Source organism: Danaus plexippus, chromosome 27 (genome assembly GCF_018135715.1).
Source record: "Danaus plexippus chromosome 27, MEX_DaPlex, whole genome shotgun sequence".
Lineage (NCBI taxonomy): Eukaryota > Metazoa > Arthropoda > Insecta > Lepidoptera > Nymphalidae > Danaus > Danaus plexippus.
This window is the reverse complement of record NC_083555.1, coordinates 4,973,101-4,992,026: the sequence shown is the minus strand read 5'-3', so window position 1 is coordinate 4,992,026 and position 18,926 is coordinate 4,973,101. Positions and strand designations below refer to the sequence as shown.

Genomic DNA, 18,926 nt, shown 5'->3' with positions numbered 1-18,926 from the left:
CCATTTCACTGCATTTATGAACTTAAACAACATTCTTCGCGAAGTACTATGGAAGAAAATCTGGCATTACCCAGTTCTTACTTTTCTTATCTGCGTTACTATTATTTATAATATTTTTATCTGTTATTATTAACTTATATATAGTCTGTGGAGTTTAAACTGTGATGTGCATAAAAACATGGCCGATTTGATATTCTGATGTCTATGTCGGAGAAAGCGTTATTTTCTTATATTTTAATAATTAATTACTTTTTATTTAGTATAGTCTTTAGTTAAGTGTTGTAAGTTTGAAAGATATATTTTGTTAATTATTACTATAAAGTAGCCGTAAAACGTGTGTGTCATATTAAGATCGTGAAAAAAATTTTGGTTTGATGATTCCTAGTTTGGTTGGAACAGTATAGCGAGGTGCGATGTCTTTTCCACCTCGGCCTCCGATGGTACCTTATGGGATAGCACCTGGAGTCGTCACAATGCCCATGGCAACACACGTATGTTACTGCGGCTAGTTTTTTATTCTTAACTTTTAACCTTAACGGTAACGCTTATATATATTTCGAAAAATATTCCTGTCTATATGAATATATAATACCGCTTGAAGCTCTTCAGACACTAGGGTTTCTTAACAAAAATATGATTTATTGATTAATATATTTATGACTGCTCCATTTCAAGTAAAAGTTACAATTCTGCTATTCTGATGTGGCGTTACTGTTCAAACATTATCACATAATAGAAAGAGCTGCACATTTGTTGTTATGAATCAGTTTTTGTTATTCATGTGTGTGTTTTCCAGGTAATGGTGGGTGCATATGGCACTAGCAATGTCAGTAGTGGTCGGTCAGCTCTACTGCCAGCCCCCGTCCAACCCCCGACTCCTGGGAAAACTCTCCAGAGACAGAGATCGACCAATGGAGCTAAAGACGATGGACCACCAGTTACTGTATTCATAGGTATATTGTGTACATTTGAAATTCTATGAAATTAACATTTATCTTACATAGAGAACCTTGCATGTAGGCAATATGTATAAATACTGAATTATAAATGTACAATATTTTAAAGAAATCTCTCGGTCTCAAGAAGTTGTTGTACAAAATGCAATTCAACATCAATTCTTTTATATTTAGTAACCACATAATGAATTTTGGAAGTATCAGATGTCAGCCGGCATCACAGATACTGCCAGCTTACAGCTGTGGTGTAGGTTAATATTCTGTAAATAATTGTAATGTGTATTTATAATCTGACGTCAACTAATGCTTTTGTATGCATAAATGGTTAATTTACTAAAATATTGCTCTTTGCAATTTTTCTTTGCCTGCTGGTGTGTGTTGGCTTATCTCAGAAACTTGCACTGATTTTGAATAGACTTCAGCCATCATATAAACTTGTGATACAAAGTAAATCGGGTGACGTTTGTTTTAGATATTTTATTTATTTAGATAATTGAATAAAACAAAAACGATGGATAGTGAAATACATTTCACATCTGCTGTTCAGTAAGAGACTATAATATGATTATTGATCTCCTGTCATCTCCCGTCATCTCTTTTGCGTCCGTGTCCAGGGAACATATCGTCCCGAGCCCCGGACGCCATGATCCGCGCCCTGCTGGCGGCGTGCGGCGCCGTAGTGAGCTGGAAGCGAGTGAGTACGTTCGGGTTCTGTGAGTTCGCGGGGCCGGAGGCGGCGCTGAGGTGTGTGAGGCTATTGCACGAGCGACCGCTGGCCGAGAGGAGGCTGCTGGCCAGGACCGACGGCAAGATGCAGGCGCTGGTCGACACATACAAGAGTGAGAGCGCACGATACAAACTTGTACATATATGTATAACATTAATATATGACCTATCAGTGGTTTACAAACATCCTTCGTCTCGCAGCCGAGCAACGTTCCCGCTTGGAGGAGGCGGCTCCCGACGGCTCGTACCTGGACGCGGCCCAGCGAGCGCTGGACGAGGCGGCGGAGAGGCGACTGCAACAACTGTACACCGACTACCAAGACGACATCAACAACTACGAGCTCTTACAGAAAGGTACCCGGAACATGACCAGCACACGCACACACACACGCAAACACACACGCACACACACACACGCACCACAAATGATATGTAGCTGAGGTTAATGAAAAACATAAAGCGAATACTGAGATATATATATACTGCAGACGGAGGTCACTCACAACAACCTGAGGGAGGAGAGTATTGACGTGGAGTAGGGTGGTATGGAAGGCTGGTATAGTATTATGAGAACAGGACACGACTTATATATATGATGTATGTGTCATCATACAGACAGTGTCCGGACAACTCTCGTGTACTAGACAGTAAGTCTCGAGCAAGGTCTTAACAATATGTACTGTTATAAGACGTACGTAGTTTTGGTGGACAAGCGCTCGCGAGATAATCGTATGAATAGTGAACCAATCTTAGTGAGGGTTGGTTTTAAAAAGAGGCATTTTAGGAAGTAAAGTTTATATAGCTCGCGGGGTAGCTGCACGCGGAGGAAACTAAAACTCTCCTTTGAATAATTCTTCGTTCTTGAGTAACAAAACGCGGTGTAGCGGTGAAGCTGCCACAGACTCCGGCGTCGACGAACAGGAAACTCGAGTATTGACGGTCATACTCCCGCAAAGTAAATATCAACCGTAAGTGAACGTCTAGAAACCTCTCACGGTTACCGAGCTCGTCCTCTGACGACATAAGATACCACACACTGCCCGCGACAACATGCCATATACCCGGCTACTTAACGATCATGAACTGGCTGGCGCGTTGCGGCGCTAGCAGTTAGCAGCGGCACATCGAAATGTTTCGTTTTCTGTTTATAGATGGCACTTTTAACATTTATACCAACTCGTGAATCAAATGACATTATTAAATGTCTGTCAATTATTAAACATTCGTATTGCGTATTGTATGATTAAAATTATGTAAATAAGAATTAGACGGTGTGGGTTTAGTTGTTGTGTGGGTAGGGTAAGCGGTGCGTATTTGCATCTCTGGTGTGCACGCCGCTGGGTGCTGGACCCTTAGCGATGTTTTCTCGCTAAACAGTGGACGTATGAACGTATTCTCGTTAGTGAAAAGTAACATCTGTTGAGCTTTCTTTAGTCAGCAGAGGTTCCCAGGAGCCGAGGGTTAGTCACTCCGCATGTACCCTAGGTTCTCGTGGGGTTTGCCCACCTATGTTTATCCTGGATGTAACTTAATTTTTGGATATCATCGAGCCTTCTTTCATTATACCGACTATTCAGGTACTTTACGCCAACGTCCAACCAGACGCCGACTAGTATGTAACATAATATACAGCCTATTCAAATGTGCACTCGAGAAAATATTAAGGAAATGGAAGGAGCTTAATAAAAATTATCGCAATTTGTTGGAAAGTAAACGACTGTCATTGAAAAGCTGTCATTAGACCTGTGATATGAGCAAATGTTGAGTTGTTGTCGAATATAGGAACAGTGTAGGAGAGGACCGAGATAGGTGAGGAAAAAACGAGCACCAAAACAAGATAATGAATAGATAATGCGGGGGCGAAGCCCTCCCGCTGGGGTACTGACGAAACAAATATATCGCGGCTTGCTCTCGTAAAAGGAGATTATCACAGCCTGGTCGAGAGGCAGCGGAGGAAGTACAGGACGTTACATGGCAGACACCATACAGCGTAGACATGATACTGCCTAAAACGTACTAGTTTACATCACTTTCACACAATAAACTACTTGGAAAGCTTCAAACTTCAAAAGATGTACCTTAACATGGACAAGCGAGCTGGCGAGGTAGAAGATATCTCGTGCATAACTGATGATGAAGTGATGATAGCTGCAGTAGTGTAGGCATTTTACAATTTTTACTCCAGATCCAGCTGTCAAAATAATCAAAGTACTAGCAACAGCTTGCTTTTAATGCATGTGTGTGCCAGAGGAAAAAAAAAAATGGAAGGATGGGAGAGATATTTAAATATTACTGTCAAGTCTATATCAGCCGGCTACGAATGCGAATTTGATTTTCAGCTTTTTAGCGAGGCTAGGAATGCGATGTTTAGGTGTCAGTGGTATACGAAACATCTGTCGCCTGTTGGCTACACAACGACACGCTCGACAAATGTAACCTACAGCGGCTCTTACAGTACAGTACAGTACAGTACAGTTTGTTAATAGCAATGCTCACAACGAAGACTTGCCGGGACGCGACGACCTCATCCTCGGCCTCAGTTCCCAAAGACGTTCATACGAGGATGGATCCTAAAGGTTGGACTTGAAGTTATACATTATAATGGCTTATACGGAGACAGCGAGATAAGAAGAATATGGAAGAAGAACAGGCGTTAGAGTCGGTCTGCGGTTGGCTGTGTTCAATTTAAATGAGAAAAACTACACGAAGACACACACACACACACATGGTCACACGTAACTAGCTCTGTACACAATGATGACGATGAATTCAACTACTGATATTTACAGAGGAGGCGATATCTAAAACGGCGCGCGTGTTGGAGGAGGCGGACATCTCGGAGGAGAAGCGCGACGTCATCCATCGAGAGATCGGCAAGTTCCGCGAGAGCATGAAGGTAACACGTACACGCACACACGCACACAGACTGACCGACGGACACACACACACACACACGCGCCCGCCCGCCGTACTGACACACACACGCGCAGACACACACATATGACGTTACCATGATGAATTAAGCTGTGGACACACATATACAGTCAGTCAATAACAGTTCAACGGGCGGGTCACGTGGTCGCTAAGGTTCGCTTTGCGGTAGGTGCCGCTCGCCGCCGGGCCCGCGCCGCGACAGGGTGAGTGCCATCCGACGTCTCCGACACCCATCACGCCTCACCCACCACCAACCTTTCTACTCATCGCCCTAAATCACCCCCCACCCTCCATCACTCATCACCCACAGAGCTCGTTGTCGCACGTGACGTCACCGTCCGTTCGTCAGCGACGCTCGCGTCCCGGAGCCGTCGGAATATCTTAAAATATATATTTACATACAGATGTGTTTTGTTTTTTGTACGTTTTTATTTTATTTTATATATAACTCTCTCCTCCACATTAATACATTATTTATTCATTTATGCTTTTTTCAATCTTCCATTGTTTCGAAACTGAATATTTCGTTTGTGTTATATCATTGACATAGCGGGGATGTCTCAGACACTCTCTCTCTCTCTCTCCGTCCTTACGACACGGACGCTTCTTGTTAGTTGGTATAATGTGAACGTTGTATTCAGTATAAGTCTTTATAACCTTTCCATGCTCTTATCTTCCCAGTCGGTTCTTTGTTAGTTCCCTCTCTATCCGACGTTGACAAGTTTAGGTCAGATTGTTATTTATCTGTTTCCTTTCATTGTGGCGAGCCGTCCAGCCAGACTTATCGATCGGTGAACGAGCAATTAATGATATTTGATACGAGATGAATGAAAGTTGCCATAAAACACGTGCCGTCACACGTGACCTAACCTCATGACTCATGACATAATAAAAACTGCGAACTGTTTCGTCGCACGTCGTGATAAGTTTGGTCGGACGCTGCCTCCGTCGCGAGTTCATATTCGTGAGTTGTGAACGAGCGACCCGCCTCCTGACCGCCGTCTCGTTTTAATGACGTCGATGAAAGCCCGAGTCTTTGTGATGTTTTGATATAAACATATAAAATATCCCGTCAACCGCGAGTCATAGGAGCGATGTGTTAACGAGAGCGCGGTCGGAGGCGCCCGGTGCGCGGTCGTCTCTTCGTGTCGTCGCGGGATCGTCTCGCGGTCGTCTCGCCGGCTCGTCGGTCTCTCAGTCCGCAGGTGAAGCCGGTCTCCGGGACCAGCGATGTATGATGACACGTTTTTATTACGATCGCTCGACGGCCTCTGCATTTGTTTAACGACTCGGCGTTTTTGGGAGACTTTTGAACCAAAATTGTTCAGCTGAAGGGATTCAGATACAGTAAATGCAGCGGCCGAAGACTCAGCGTTCAAACTATAATGTATTGTACAATATATGAACGGTTGTCGCCACTCTCGAGACGCCGAGGCATGAGAACTGAACGATTCATGTCGCCCCGACATACGCCTCGTCCTCGTGCCGGCGGCCGATCGCTGTCATTGTATTTCTTTATCTTTGCAACCTTTAAATGTTTTATCTTAACGGTTATCATTGTTATATATTTTCCGAGTGTTTTTCTTCCACACTTACGACGCGTATGAAGGTGTTTGTGACTTGCGCAGGAGGAGGCCGAGGTGGTGGTTCGTCGGAAAAGGGACAAGGACGACAAGGGAGACAGGGAGAGAGACAGGGAGCGGGACCGGGATAGGGACAAGGACAAGGAACGGGATAGAGACAAGGAGCGGGAAAGAGACAGAGACCGCGAGCGAGAGAGGGAGAGGGACAGAGACAGGGAGAGGGACAGAGAGAGGGAGAGGGATAGAGATAGGGAGAGGGAGCGGGACAGAGACAGGGACAAGGATAAGGACAGACGTCGCAGGAGCCATTCCAGGTGGGTGTAGCATTACTTATATTTAAATTAATAGAGGACTGTATAATGAGTTCTTGAATGTACTTGAGGTGGTCTGTGAACCAGAGGAGACACATGTGAAAACAGCTGGCTGTAGACCGGCCATGAAATAGTGACTCGTTGAGGACATAGAACATCTACAGGGTCTGGAGGAACTCTCCACGTTGTGTCAGACACAAGCTGAAGAAGATTTGAAAAAAATTAATATTTTAGCTTTTCTGTTTCTATTGGATATTTTTCAAACTTATTGAATTTTATAGATTCAGAATATGTACAACTTACTGTTTATAGAAAGTTTTACAAGCAGTTTCTTCAAGACTCTTATATTTCATCGAAAGTCAGATAATGGCTTTTCTTTTAGATACTTCTTAGAAACTCTGAAATGGTAAGTTTTTTTATCTTAAACCTTTTTTGACAGAAGCAAGGATCGACGCGAGGAGAGGGAAAAAGAACGGGAGAGGGAGAGGGAGGAGCGGGATCGAGAGAGGGAAAGAGAGAAGGAGCGGGAGAGAGAGAGAGAACGAGAAAGGGAGAGGGAGAGGGAAAGAGAAAGGGAGCGAGAAAGGTATAGTATATGAAGTATTAGTGCATGTTTCAAAACGAAGCGAGGAATATCCGACTTAAATAAAATAAAATCCTTAAAAAAAGTACCTGTGTAATAATAGGTTCTTTCTTACAGAGAGATTCGCGAGCGGGAAAGAGAAAGAGAACAACGAGAGAGGGAGAGAGAGAGAGATAGGGAGAGGTGAGTACGGTGAAAAGATGATATTGTAGAGGTCGAGGCTGCTCACCCGACCTCTATGATTGTCAGTTTGTGGTTTAGGTTGATTTATTGAAAAGCTTAAAAAATATACCGATTGTATAACGACAGGCGCTCAGGCCATTGACGTCGCGGTGACACGCGGTCGAGAGTTTGACAAGATGAATAGTAATGAATACTTACGATAAGAAATATTTCACGAAGGAATCTACCGATTTACTTCATATTGACTTGTGTGTCGTCAGAAGGAAAGCGCCAGTAATATGGTGTGCCATTGATAGGCACAGCTATAGATAGATAGCTCGTACAACGCACATGTGATACCTTGCACAAAAAAAGACATTCAGTTTAAGAAACCTGCTTGACTGTTAATGTGTTCAGAATACATTATCCCTTGACAAGTCAACAGCCGTCTCTGAAGAAGTCCTTTGAGGGGGCTATATGGAAATATACATTTCATAAAATCGATTTTATTTTTGAATAACACACGTGTTACAGTAAAATAGAGCGAAGCCGCGGCTCGTACGTAGTTAATTGAAACCTCGATATCAGTCCACAAACTAACAAAACCTTATCGTTCAATTAAATCCACGCCGCGTGCGAGAACCGCTGCGTGTTACACTGGCCGTGTTTATAATATTTACAATCGAGTCAGCATGTGCGCGCTCTCTCTGATACTACATCCATACATACGGACGAGATACGAGATCCGAGGAGACCTAAGGAAAAGCGGGAGGTTGCTAGTCTATTGTCTCCTTTGTAACATATATAAGTCGTTTATATCCCCATAGATATTTTGATATATTTAATGAACTTTGTTATGTTGAAGTGAAAAGTTATAAAAAAATATAGTTGACATGTTATTACGAATTAATAATGCTTTTTTTATATTTTGTGTGTCCAGGGAGAGGGAACGGGAAAGGGAACGATCCAGGGAGAGGGAGAGAGATAGAGAGAGATCACGAGGACGGAGTGAGGCGGACGGCAGGAGAGAGAAGGAGATAGAGGAAGAGAATAGAGATAAGAAGAGATTGGAGAAGAAGGCGAGGGAGAAGGAGGCCGCGTATCAAGAGAGGTATTTTATTGTTTAACCATGACTAGAGTTATATTAAAAAAATGTTTATTAAAGATTTGCTAGGAACCTCTGTACGTTTAGTATGTTATACAGCACAAGAGATACTACGAATTCATTATTTTTGTTGAGAAAAAATCAACTTTATCACAAGTCCTGCTTCATATGTTCATACATATGGGTCCGTCACTAACTCACAAACACTCCCGTCTCCTCTCATTGTGAACACGCTTTCTGTAATTCTGAAACTTATTTTCTTGTAAGTTCTTCCAGTTAGCGAACTGTTGAAGAGTAATATTCATGAATATTAATTGTTTGTTTTCAGGTTACGTAACTGGGAGAGTCGGGAGAGACGTAAAGCGAAGGAATACGAGAGAGAGAAAGAGAGGGAGAGATGCCGAGAAGAAGTGAGGGAGAGAGAGGCGAAGAGACTCAAACAGTTCCTAGAGGACTACGATGACGAGAGAGACGACCACAAGTATTACAAGTTAGTAGCGAGCCTTGAACACACGCACCAGGTCACTGAGAACCAGTGTCCCCTGGGAGTGTAGGCTGGAGAGGGGGGATCTGTTCCGGTTGAAACATTTATTGTTGTGATAAACAAATATTGCATTCTTATTATAACGTATTGTGATGCTGAGGGAAAACGAGCGTGTCGGTGATGACGCACAGTAATATACATGTATGGGATACGGAGGGTCGTGTTAATCTTAATAATCTTATTGACTCGGATGTTTCTAATGTGATCCCGTGTTATAAAAGAAAATAAAACAAGTTCATCGTGTACTCGCAGGGGTAAGGAACTTCAGCGGCGTCTGGGAGTCCGGGTACGAGAGGCCGAGGCGGACGCCAGGGAGCGGACCAAGGAGCAACAGGAGCTCGAGGAACTCAAGAAGAAGATATACGGAGACCGAGGAGACGACGATCCCGCCGCTAGGCAAGACTACGAGAAGGCGCGGGCACAGCGGGACGAGATGTACACGCCGCGGCTGTTGGTGGACGCGCGCCTCGCACACCACCAACAGCGGCTGAGAGAGGACGCGCGCGCCCGACAGAGAGAAGATGACCGGAGAGAGGGCCGCGAGAGACTCGCCCGGGACAGGGAGCGGTATCTGAGGGCGCAGGCCACCAGGGAGATACCCACCGAGGTGGAGAACATAGACTCCGACGACAGGTGAGGACTCACTCGACGACAGGGGGGAGGTAGAGACACAGTACAGGAACGATTGGTTACTTGCAGTGGTGGAGCGGACGCCGGCGACGCAGCACACGAGTCCCCTGCCATGGAGGTGGACTCTCCGGTGGGTTCACTGACCCCTCCCGCCCCGGACGACACCAGGAGGCGGCACAAGAAGCACAAGAGACGGTCGGACAACACGCCCAGGACGCCCGCGCCCAGCGATACGCCGCCACAGCACGGAGTGAGACAGGCATACACACATACTCACAGAGACAGAAGTTGTAAGGTAACAGTGTAATAATGTGGTGTTAATCATTCCAGAGTGACGGCGGCAGCACTCCCCCCCGCCCGCCGTCTCCCTCCCACGAGCGGTACAACGTATGTATTATCACGACCTCAACATTACATCAATACATCCGTGTTGTATGAGGCCGACCCTCACGTGTGTATGTTCCGCAGTGCTCGGCGCCGCCGTCGAACGTTCAGTCAGCGCCGGCCGAGGCCGCCTCGCCTATCAGCATCAGCTTCCGGACCAGACACAGCCCCTCCAGGGAATTGTCCAGAGGTTCGACTCTCACACACACACACGCACACGCACTTCGCCTCGCGGACACTCACAGTGAACCTGTATCGTTCGGTTTGTTCGCAGGTGACCGCCGCGGCGTGCTGGCGGCCTTCGCTGACGACGACGATCATAGAGGTGGGAGGAGTCATGTTTTTACCACTACTTTTATAGAAAAGAAAGGTCGTTGCTCTCTCATACAGAAACTATTAAACAGGCTCATAAAACGACAGTATCGTAGTTTAGACTTAGATGTCAGAATATAACTTAAACTATAATCATCCTCACCATCCCTGAGATCCTTCCAGTGGTATATTGCACGAAGTCAGTTCCATATTCATTGTTCTATCATAATCATACATTTCTCTTTAAGTACAATGCCGATGTCCACAGACAAATCTGTAAAATATAAAACTTATAACTATACGTATGTTACAGTGAAAGAGAAGAAGGAGAAGGAGAAGAAGAAGCCGGAGGAGAACAAGTGCGCGGAGGAGAAGAGGAGACACATAAAGAGTCTCATAGACAAGATACCCACACAAAAGGAGGAGCTGTTCCGGTACGAGCTGGACACGGAGCAGATCGACAACACGCTCATGGACAAGAAGATACGGCCCTGGATCAACAAGAAGATCATCGAGTACATCGGCGAGCCCGAGCCCACGCTCGTCGACTTCATCTGCAGCAAGGTGCTGGCGGGCAGCAGGCCGCAGGGCATCCTCGACGACGTGCAGATGGTATGGACTCACGGTAAAATATACTACTCCGATATTAATATGTCATCTTAACGGATGCATGTGTCTGTGTCCTGTAGGTGTTGGACGAAGAGGCGGAGGTGTTCATCGTCAAGATGTGGCGCCTGCTGATATACGAACTGGAGGCCAAGAGAGCCGGCCTGCACAAGTAGACACGACGACACGACGCTACGACACGAGGACGCTACGACAGGAAGACACTTAGAAACTATGACACGAGGACATAACGACACCTGGACACCTCTATGCTACGATATTCGGACACTAGGATATTATGACTTTTTTCCACTACGACACTTCGACTCCTGACGCTGAACACTTGGACCACCGGCCAGGGCTCGCGGTATTACTTTTGTATGTTTTGATATAAATTGTAAGACGTTAATGCATCGACCGCTGAGGTGTACAGGACGTGGCGAGGGTTACAGAGACAGAAATGTGATGCAGTGGTCGGACACCTTGTACATTTTGATAGACGAATAATAATAGGAACCTTACGGTATAGGATAGGAAACAATGTACACGCACACACACACACACGCACGCACGCACGCACGTGTGTGGTGGTTGTGGCTGTGTGTGTACGGTGACGAGCGTCTGATTACATAACAGTTTATAAGATCAATGTATAGACAAATGCTCATATATTGTTATTATATATTTTGTCATAATTATAATAAGGACTGGTTTGACATTCGGAGATATGTGTTAGTGATACATGAGTGTGTGTGTGTGGAACTCACACAGTCGCAGGTTTGTAAATTCTTACTGTACGATGTAATACAATATGTGTGTGTGTGAGTGATGTGTGAGTGGGCGCGTGTGTGTGTATGGATACTGATGTAAGATAACCAGTAACGTATAGCATGTAATAAAATATTGCCAAAACTATGAGTTTTATTTCTTTCGTATGAATTGTTCTCATATTTACAAATGGAAATATGCTTGTGTAACAAATAAAACTGGTCATTTAACTCTCTAACTCTGCCAGTATTTGGTTGACCAACTACTTCGATTTTTTCGAAGGACCATTCTAATTTATTGACAAACAAGCTTCTGAGCCATGTCGCACTATAACCTGACGAAAATACAATTGTTTTATATGAGAATGAGAATAAATGCGCTGGTTGACGCCCACTCTGTGTCTTAGGGAGCGTTCAAGTATTGCGTAAGGCAATTTGGGGGGGGGGGAGGTTCTTTCTTACAACACTATATAACAATATGTCCAAAAAATTAAGGAATTAAAACTCCCCAAACTGGCAACCGTTTTCATTAACGTTACGGGGAATCCCTCGATTGTATTGCATAAGTTTTTACGACTTTAGGATAAAAATGATCACTTCAAGTGTTACGTAACGTTTAAAGAAGGGGGGGGGGGGTACTGAAAAACGTTACGGTGCGTTACAAGAGGGGTAAGGGGGGTCAAAAATCTTCAAAAATTCCGTCAAGTAATACTTGAACACTCCCTTAACTGAAGGAACACAGTCGTCAAAAAGTCAATTTGAGGACGAGAGCCAAGGCCGAACAAAATAGGAATTATCTTTTCAGTGTGTTGCGAATCTCTTCATTATTTTGTGAGGTTATAAGAGAAGAATTGCATAAACAAACTTTAAAAAGAATCCATATCAGAGTCTGCGTCTGAGGAGTAAATAAATAGACGCTGATTAGTTCTGTGGACGCAATACAATAGTACTCTGGTGGGGATCCGTTGCATGCAAGACCTGGACCTGGAAATATTGATCTTTTCTAGTATTTCGTCTAATATTGAATTGAAGTTGTCGAATTACTTATCTAACCAGTAACGCGGTGTTGGGAGGTGTAGCTATTGCGGACAACTGATGATATCATAGGATATATACACTACTGTCCAAAAGTTTGGAAGCATTAAGGTAAAATCACATAACACCTAACAGAGTCATTTAAATTTAGTTTAAAAACAAAAATTAAATAACAGAAACTAACTTAAACAAAATATAGAACTAACATATAATGGTAAATAAGATTAAACTTTAGCTTCATCAGCGTCCATCTCTCTCCTTGTCAATCTTCTCACATATTCCAGGCATTCTATTAATCATTTTTTTTAATACTTAATCTTAGTTTAATTTGTTCTATTCGTTCTCCAATAACTCCCACAAATGTTCTGAGCTCGGAGGACAACGATTTCACCCTCCTGTCAGGTTCATCCCAAACAAGTTCAATGGGAGAAGGATCAGGGAATTGTGGTGGCCATTACATGATTTTCAAAATGGTTTTAGCTTGGAGAATTTTTAAATAGTCTTCCTTGTTTAGTCTTCTGGTTATCCTCACAAGATTTTCGGGTTTACTGTTGCCAAAAACACCTCCAAACCATGGCATCACCGCCCCCATGTTTGACAGAAGCGCTGTACATGTCTCTCAAGCCCTCTTCTTTTGCCCAGTGTACAAACTCACTTCTATTGGATCCGCAAATATGCAATTTTGATTCGTCACTAAAACAGGACATTTTCTCTCTATTCTATTATCTAGGTTTATGCGCTTTTTTCCATTCTAGGGTATTTTCCTTATGTCGATTTGTAAGTTTTTGTGTTAGCAGAAACATGTCCTCTTAATCCTGCAGACAGTAACCGTCTTTTAACAGTTATTTTAGATGTGGGTTTATCTCGCTTCACATTCAGAGCTGTCTGTGGTGCAGTTAAGATTCCGAATATAGACAACGTTAATATTACAACTTTCACGAGCCAATGCTCAAGTACGACTGATTGGGGTCTAAACAAGTGAAAATCACGAAATACTATCAATAAAATGGTGTAGACCATTGCCTAGGGTAAAGTGGCCGACGTATTAAGTCATAAAACACGTGTTTCTTAAAAATAAAGGAATTACTTAAAACTTTATGAATATGGGATAATAATACTTTAGTTATAAACAGTCGTTAAAGGTTTTGTAAAACTTAAGATTATTGCTAATGTGTGCAGAAGTACTTCCAAACTTTTGGACGGTAGTGTAGGTATAAATAATAAATAGATTCAAATACTTCAAGAAATATTACTTTGTTTTTGCAAAACAAATGTACAAGTAATGATTATAAAAAGTTATGTGAGACAGGCATGTTTCACGGATGGACATTTTTAATAAGTTTTCCGAGATAAGTGTCGTTTGATAAATCAATTTCAAATTAATTTCCCGTTACTTGTATATGCGTTCCGCCGTCACGATGTATTCGTCAGTTCACGGCACTGATTTGTCTCCGTTTTTTCTTCTTATGTCGGTGAGAATTTTTAAACGACTTTCTGTTGTTATTTAGAAAGACTGAAATAATATGCTAATGTATTCCGCAAAGAACCGGCAATCTTCACTTACTATAGAGTGAAATAAAATCTTAAAAATTACCTTTATTTCTACACAAAGAGGCGAAGTGTGTGTAACAAATTACTTCCCAACTTTATAATCTAACTGTTGATGTGTCCTATGAATGAATGTTATGAATGCAGCAGGTAGTCTACTCGTCATGTGTTCTTGGAGCTGTTATGGTCAAGTTACCCAACGAGGTGAGAAAATTATAAAAATGTTAATATTTACTTTCCACGATACACTAACAAAATAATATGATAAAGTTTGGATAAATTGTGTCACATACATAAGAGTATTTGCTTTAAGCGTAGACGTACCAAGTAGCTATCTAAATATTAAAAACAATAGAACAACCAACACCTACAAAGATAATGAGATCTGAGACTTTTGCGAGTATTCATTTAAATAAAACTAATATTTTTCGGTTTCCTACACGTATTTTATTAGTTTAAAAACTACATACTCCCGACTTTTCGGTTACTTTGCAGCAACCGTGATCACGGGCATCTCGTCCGTCTATAAAATACGCGAAGTAATCCGAAAAATATTAGTTTCACCTACAAAGATATCAACTGTTAAGGATTTTTGCTAAAGGGATCTATACTATGGAGGGGGTTGCGTGCCGTAATATTACGAATATTATGAAAGGATAGTATTTTTCAATGATGTATTTAAGAGCTGTTAGCGAAGAGAAAATAAATTTGCTTCTGTATATAATGTAAATTATAAAAGTTTAATATGCATAATATCTTATACTTGCAATAGATGTTTTCGTTCGGAAGTGACATTACTTATATATCTTTATATTTTCCTATTATTATAGAATATTTTGAATGCACTGTTTTACTTGATATCAGATTATAACAAAATAAAGGAATTCTTTTGTACAATGACAACAGAAAGCATGAACTAATATAGCGATAACATTACAATAAAGATGTTTCTAGAAAACCGCTAACAAAGAAGACAATGAAACGAAATATGAAGATGAAGAGTCAATGTTGGAAATGGTCTTTCGCGTTCAACCCCAAGTTACTACGAGACGACCTGCGCTGGATAATCGTTGGTTGGTGATGGCTCCTCAGGATCAGGGGTGAGATAAGGGGGAGATAAGGGGTTGTATATTATCATATTATTGTGCATATTTATTATATTTCTTGGAAGAGGAATTAGTTTTTACAGTCCCAGAAAGTAAGTTCTGTATGTAACGTGATATCTGTCAATGTGATTAATTAAATGTTTGCGTTTGGCTGGATGGCGGCCAGCGGGTTAAGAATTTGTGACAAATTAACGTTTTTACGTTTTGATGCAATAATGTGACGCTAATAAACATTGTTGATCGCAACATAACAATGAGAATATAAAGCAATATAGCGTTTGAAATGCAGAATTGTAAAATAGAAAAACAAAGTTACTAAAAAAAGAAATAAAGGAATTAAAGAGGCAACACATAAAAATTCTCTTCTTTTGTTATTTCGTGAAGATTTTTTTGTAAATTATTATTAACACAATTACATGATATTTTGTTTCAGAAGCAAAATGTTCATAAGCACTCACGAGTGAGTTCATTATTTTGATATATGTATGTTCTGAAACCCTTTTGTTTAGATTCTTAATTTAACTTTTTCTTTTTGCAGGAAACCTTTCATCTTCGTGAAGAAATAAATCTCGACTTACATTAAACTATTTTATTATTTGCCTCGACCCCTCTCCATATCCAATTTACTTTAAGTTTAATATCTATCAAAATAGTCTTCCGAGTCCATTAAATACTTACGAGTAAACGTAATTTTATGATTTTAATTGTGCCTATGTTTTATTTAAATTTTGTTTATTTCAAATAGTAAATTGTTATAAGAAAATGATGTGCAGAGCTATATTACTCCCCTTTCCATAGTCACAGTCACACCACAGACGAAATAAAAAAAAAATATCTTTAAATCTTGGCACATTATAGTATTAACGTATTTCATTGAATGAGAACCGGGAACTCTTGGTATGTAGTTTGAAGATACGAAACTCGGGCTAAGCATATTAGTTTAATTTTTATGTAACTTTTAATTTTATATTTATGTGTCGTGTCTGTTTGCCTCTTTAATTATTACTATATTGCAATTAATTATTTTTTAACATCTCTTCGTAAAAATGGTCGATGCATCTCTAATTAACACAAATATACCCTACTCACTTATACATACCTATTTCCTTGTTGTGTACAGTTTTAAACTGTAGAAAATAAATTCTACTTAACTTTCTTACTATATGTTGAAACAGAAGAATATTAAATGTAAGTATGTTGGTGTTTCTATAAGTTTCGAATCTAAATTACTTGTGTCAGAGATCCGTACAGGATCCTACTTCAGACAGAATTTATGAGCGCTGGTGGATTTTATTTTCGGGAAACTGTATATTTCAACACTCATGAGGTTTTTGGAAGTGTTTTTATGTGAAAAGCTTATTAAATATTCTGCTGTTTTAATAAACTACCAGTAATGTACATTGACGTTTTAAGAAAATTTTATATTTTTCTTAAATAAATAAATAAAAATACTTTGCATACTCTGTGCCTCAGTAAATGAACCCCAGAGCACGAGGTTGTGACAGCTTCAAGTGTTTCATATATTTTAGCACATGTAAGTGTCTCATAGTGAGATTAATGTTGAACACTATACCTACCTATTATATATTTAAGATTCCGACACACACATTGATTTGGAATAAAATCTATTCCGAAAAAAAAGTACAATCAGTCATATAATCCTTCCTCCCCACATCCCAGTCTGTATATAGTCATACAAACACACCGCCCTTCAGCTACACAAAGACACAGACACCTAGTCCCTATACCTGCCTGTCAGACCCTAGTTCATTTATAATGTATATAATACTCCTTCATTTGTTGTTTCTTATGAATATTATAGTTGTCTTTATCGGAGCAAATCCATCGTTAAATTGATAATCATAGAACAAATGAAGAAGACTTAATCATATTAACTACTAGCAGAGGCCCGGGGCGTTGTCCTCTTATAAATATTCTCCTGAGATAACATCATCTTAACGAGTCTCCATTCATTTTCTCAAAGATTCTGACTTGATGACGGAACTATAAATAAATATAATCTCCGCGCTATGTCCTATCAATAAAACTTTTAAATGTCTGTGTAAAATAGGCGGACACAGCGTAATAAATATAGCTGACTTTCTATTTTTTGTAGTCGGTTAAGAAATAGCTTAAATGACCCTTGTAATTGACCTTCATATCCGTGGGTTCTAAAAAAATCTCTCCAGCCGTTCCAGAAGTTAGCTACAACAAGCAAAACCAGACAAAAATAATAAATAAATATTGGTAATGCTATCATATACGTATACTTTTAGTGAAAACCCGTTAATTTGAAATTACAAAGAGAAACTTTAATGTCATTCATTCGTGTAGATTTTCAGTAAAAATTGTCAGTCTTTATTACAACAATATTATAATCCATTTAAGACAATAAGGAGTCTTCGTTATAACTCTTGGAAACTCCTGCAGGACAAAACGAACAACGCTAAATGTGGAAATATAAATAAAAATCAGTTGAACGGAGAACCTCTTCAATTATGAAATTCGATCATAAACAACAGTCAACATTAAATCTGACAGCAGGATTCAAGCTTTGTTCCCAAGAATAATAAGGTAAAAATACAGAAATCAATTATATGATTGTAACTCTCATGAGGCACTCGAATAAGACGTCACCGTATACGTTAAATTGACAAGACGACGATACGTGTCGGAGACGACACGGGAACGCTCTCACGACGACAATATGACGACACGACGACGCGACGACACCTCACTCCCACGAGTGTAGCACGACAAATACATTAAGTACTCAAAATATTATAAATTAGGTATAAGTAAGTAAGTAAATAGATATAAAGGATTATTAGAAAAATAGAAGTATATGTACTCATTTTTATCATATATTATAGATTATATTATACTTATTTATATATTATCTATACTTAATTATTTTTTGTAGTATAGTCTGTGATCTGGGCCGTCTGATGAACTGGGAGTCTGGAATACTTTACCTAAAATATATACCTATAGTCCAGTCTTTCCCAAAGTGGGTGATAATGCCCTCTTTTGGCAGCTGCAGGCCTAAAGAATGCGGTAAGAGTTTTAGAAAAATTAGCGGTTTTGTGTAAAGACCTGGGGGGTGATTTGTTTTTTTTTATGCTAAAGGGAGCAGACGGTCCACTTGATGGAGATAGTGCCGTCACCCATGGACATCCGCAACATAGATTTGCAGATGTGTTGCCAACCTCGATTAGGGAACAGAGGGAGAAAAATGTGGGAAAGGGAAGGGGAAGAAAAGGGTGGGAAAAGGGAATGGGTAACTGGCTCTCTCACTCATCGGACGAAATGTAGCCATTAAAGACTACTTCACGCCGAACTTCTGTGAGAGGGTGGTACTTCCCCGGTCGAGCTGCAGTAACTTGACCACAGCTAGACTCTACCACCTACAAAATTTGTAATTACATTAGTTTGATTTTTAATTACATTAAAAGCTATAGGATAAATTACAGTGGTTTTTCAGTAAGTGAAAAATGGACACATTAAAAAAATAATTTATTTTCAAAATCGGCTGTAGACGAAATAAGCTATAGTCGGTATCATTTCTGGCGGGCTAATAGTTAATATCGGTGAATTTCTTTCAAACGGATCATAAATGCACCGTCGTCTCTGA

General features: G+C 40.8%; 2 protein-coding genes across 5 annotated transcripts; both read left to right on the top strand.

Annotated features, from left to right (window-relative positions):
• Positions 1-166: 166 nt before the first annotated feature.
• Positions 167-11,748, top strand: LOC116775527 (RNA-binding protein 25). Of its 2 annotated transcripts, none has more exons than XM_032668406.2 (17): positions 167-491; positions 797-953; positions 1,571-1,795; positions 1,884-2,036; positions 4,472-4,578; positions 6,245-6,513; positions 6,950-7,096; positions 7,211-7,276; positions 8,196-8,366; positions 8,689-8,850; positions 9,157-9,537; positions 9,604-9,793; positions 9,865-9,921; positions 10,003-10,108; positions 10,193-10,243; positions 10,544-10,842; positions 10,920-11,748. In XM_032668406.2, exons 1-17 carry the CDS (start codon positions 414-416, stop codon positions 11,010-11,012), a joined length of 2,712 nt encoding a protein of 903 aa, XP_032524297.2. In that variant the 5' UTR covers positions 167-413; the 3' UTR covers positions 11,013-11,748. The 2 variants fall into 2 exon arrangements, with proteins under 2 accessions (XP_032524297.2, XP_032524299.2); XM_032668408.2 differs by having other exon boundaries at positions 168-491; positions 9,604-9,784.
• A 2,222-nt stretch (positions 11,749-13,970) lies between these two features.
• On the top strand, positions 13,971-15,876 carry LOC116775707 (uncharacterized). 3 transcript variants are annotated; one of them, XR_009753254.1, is made up of 5 exons: positions 13,971-14,110; positions 14,334-14,390; positions 15,131-15,286; positions 15,726-15,752; positions 15,831-15,876. XR_009753254.1 is itself a non-coding variant. In XM_032668669.2 (5 exons), exons 1-5 carry the CDS (start codon positions 14,039-14,041, stop codon positions 15,856-15,858), a joined length of 327 nt encoding a protein of 108 aa, XP_032524560.2. In that variant the 5' UTR covers positions 13,971-14,038; the 3' UTR covers positions 15,859-15,876. The 3 variants fall into 3 exon arrangements, 2 of the variants coding, with proteins under 2 accessions (XP_032524560.2, XP_032524559.2); XM_032668669.2 differs by having other exon boundaries at positions 14,337-14,390; positions 15,141-15,286; XM_032668668.2 differs by having other exon boundaries at positions 13,974-14,110; positions 15,141-15,286.
• Positions 15,877-18,926: the final 3,050 nt, after the last annotated feature.

Bases quoted from the DNA above. Each gene is read 5' to 3' on its own strand.
- LOC116775707 (XM_032668668.2), top strand. From the start codon at position 14,039: ATGCGTTCCGCCGTCACGATGTATTCGTCAGTTCACGGCACTGATTTG. The intron at 14,111-14,333 runs GTGAGAATTTTT...TTATGAATGCAG, and splicing joins CGTTTTTTCTTCTTATGTCG to CAGGTAGTCTACTCGTCATG. The intron at 15,753-15,830 runs GTGAGTTCATTA...TTCTTTTTGCAG, and splicing joins ATGTTCATAAGCACTCACGA to GAAACCTTTCATCTTCGTGA.
- LOC116775527 (XM_032668406.2), top strand. From the start codon at position 414: ATGTCTTTTCCACCTCGGCCTCCGATGGTACCTTATGGGATAGCACCT. The intron at 9,538-9,603 runs GTGAGGACTCAC...GGTTACTTGCAG, and splicing joins AACATAGACTCCGACGACAG to TGGTGGAGCGGACGCCGGCG. The intron at 9,794-9,864 runs GCATACACACAT...TAATCATTCCAG, and splicing joins CACAGCACGGAGTGAGACAG to AGTGACGGCGGCAGCACTCC.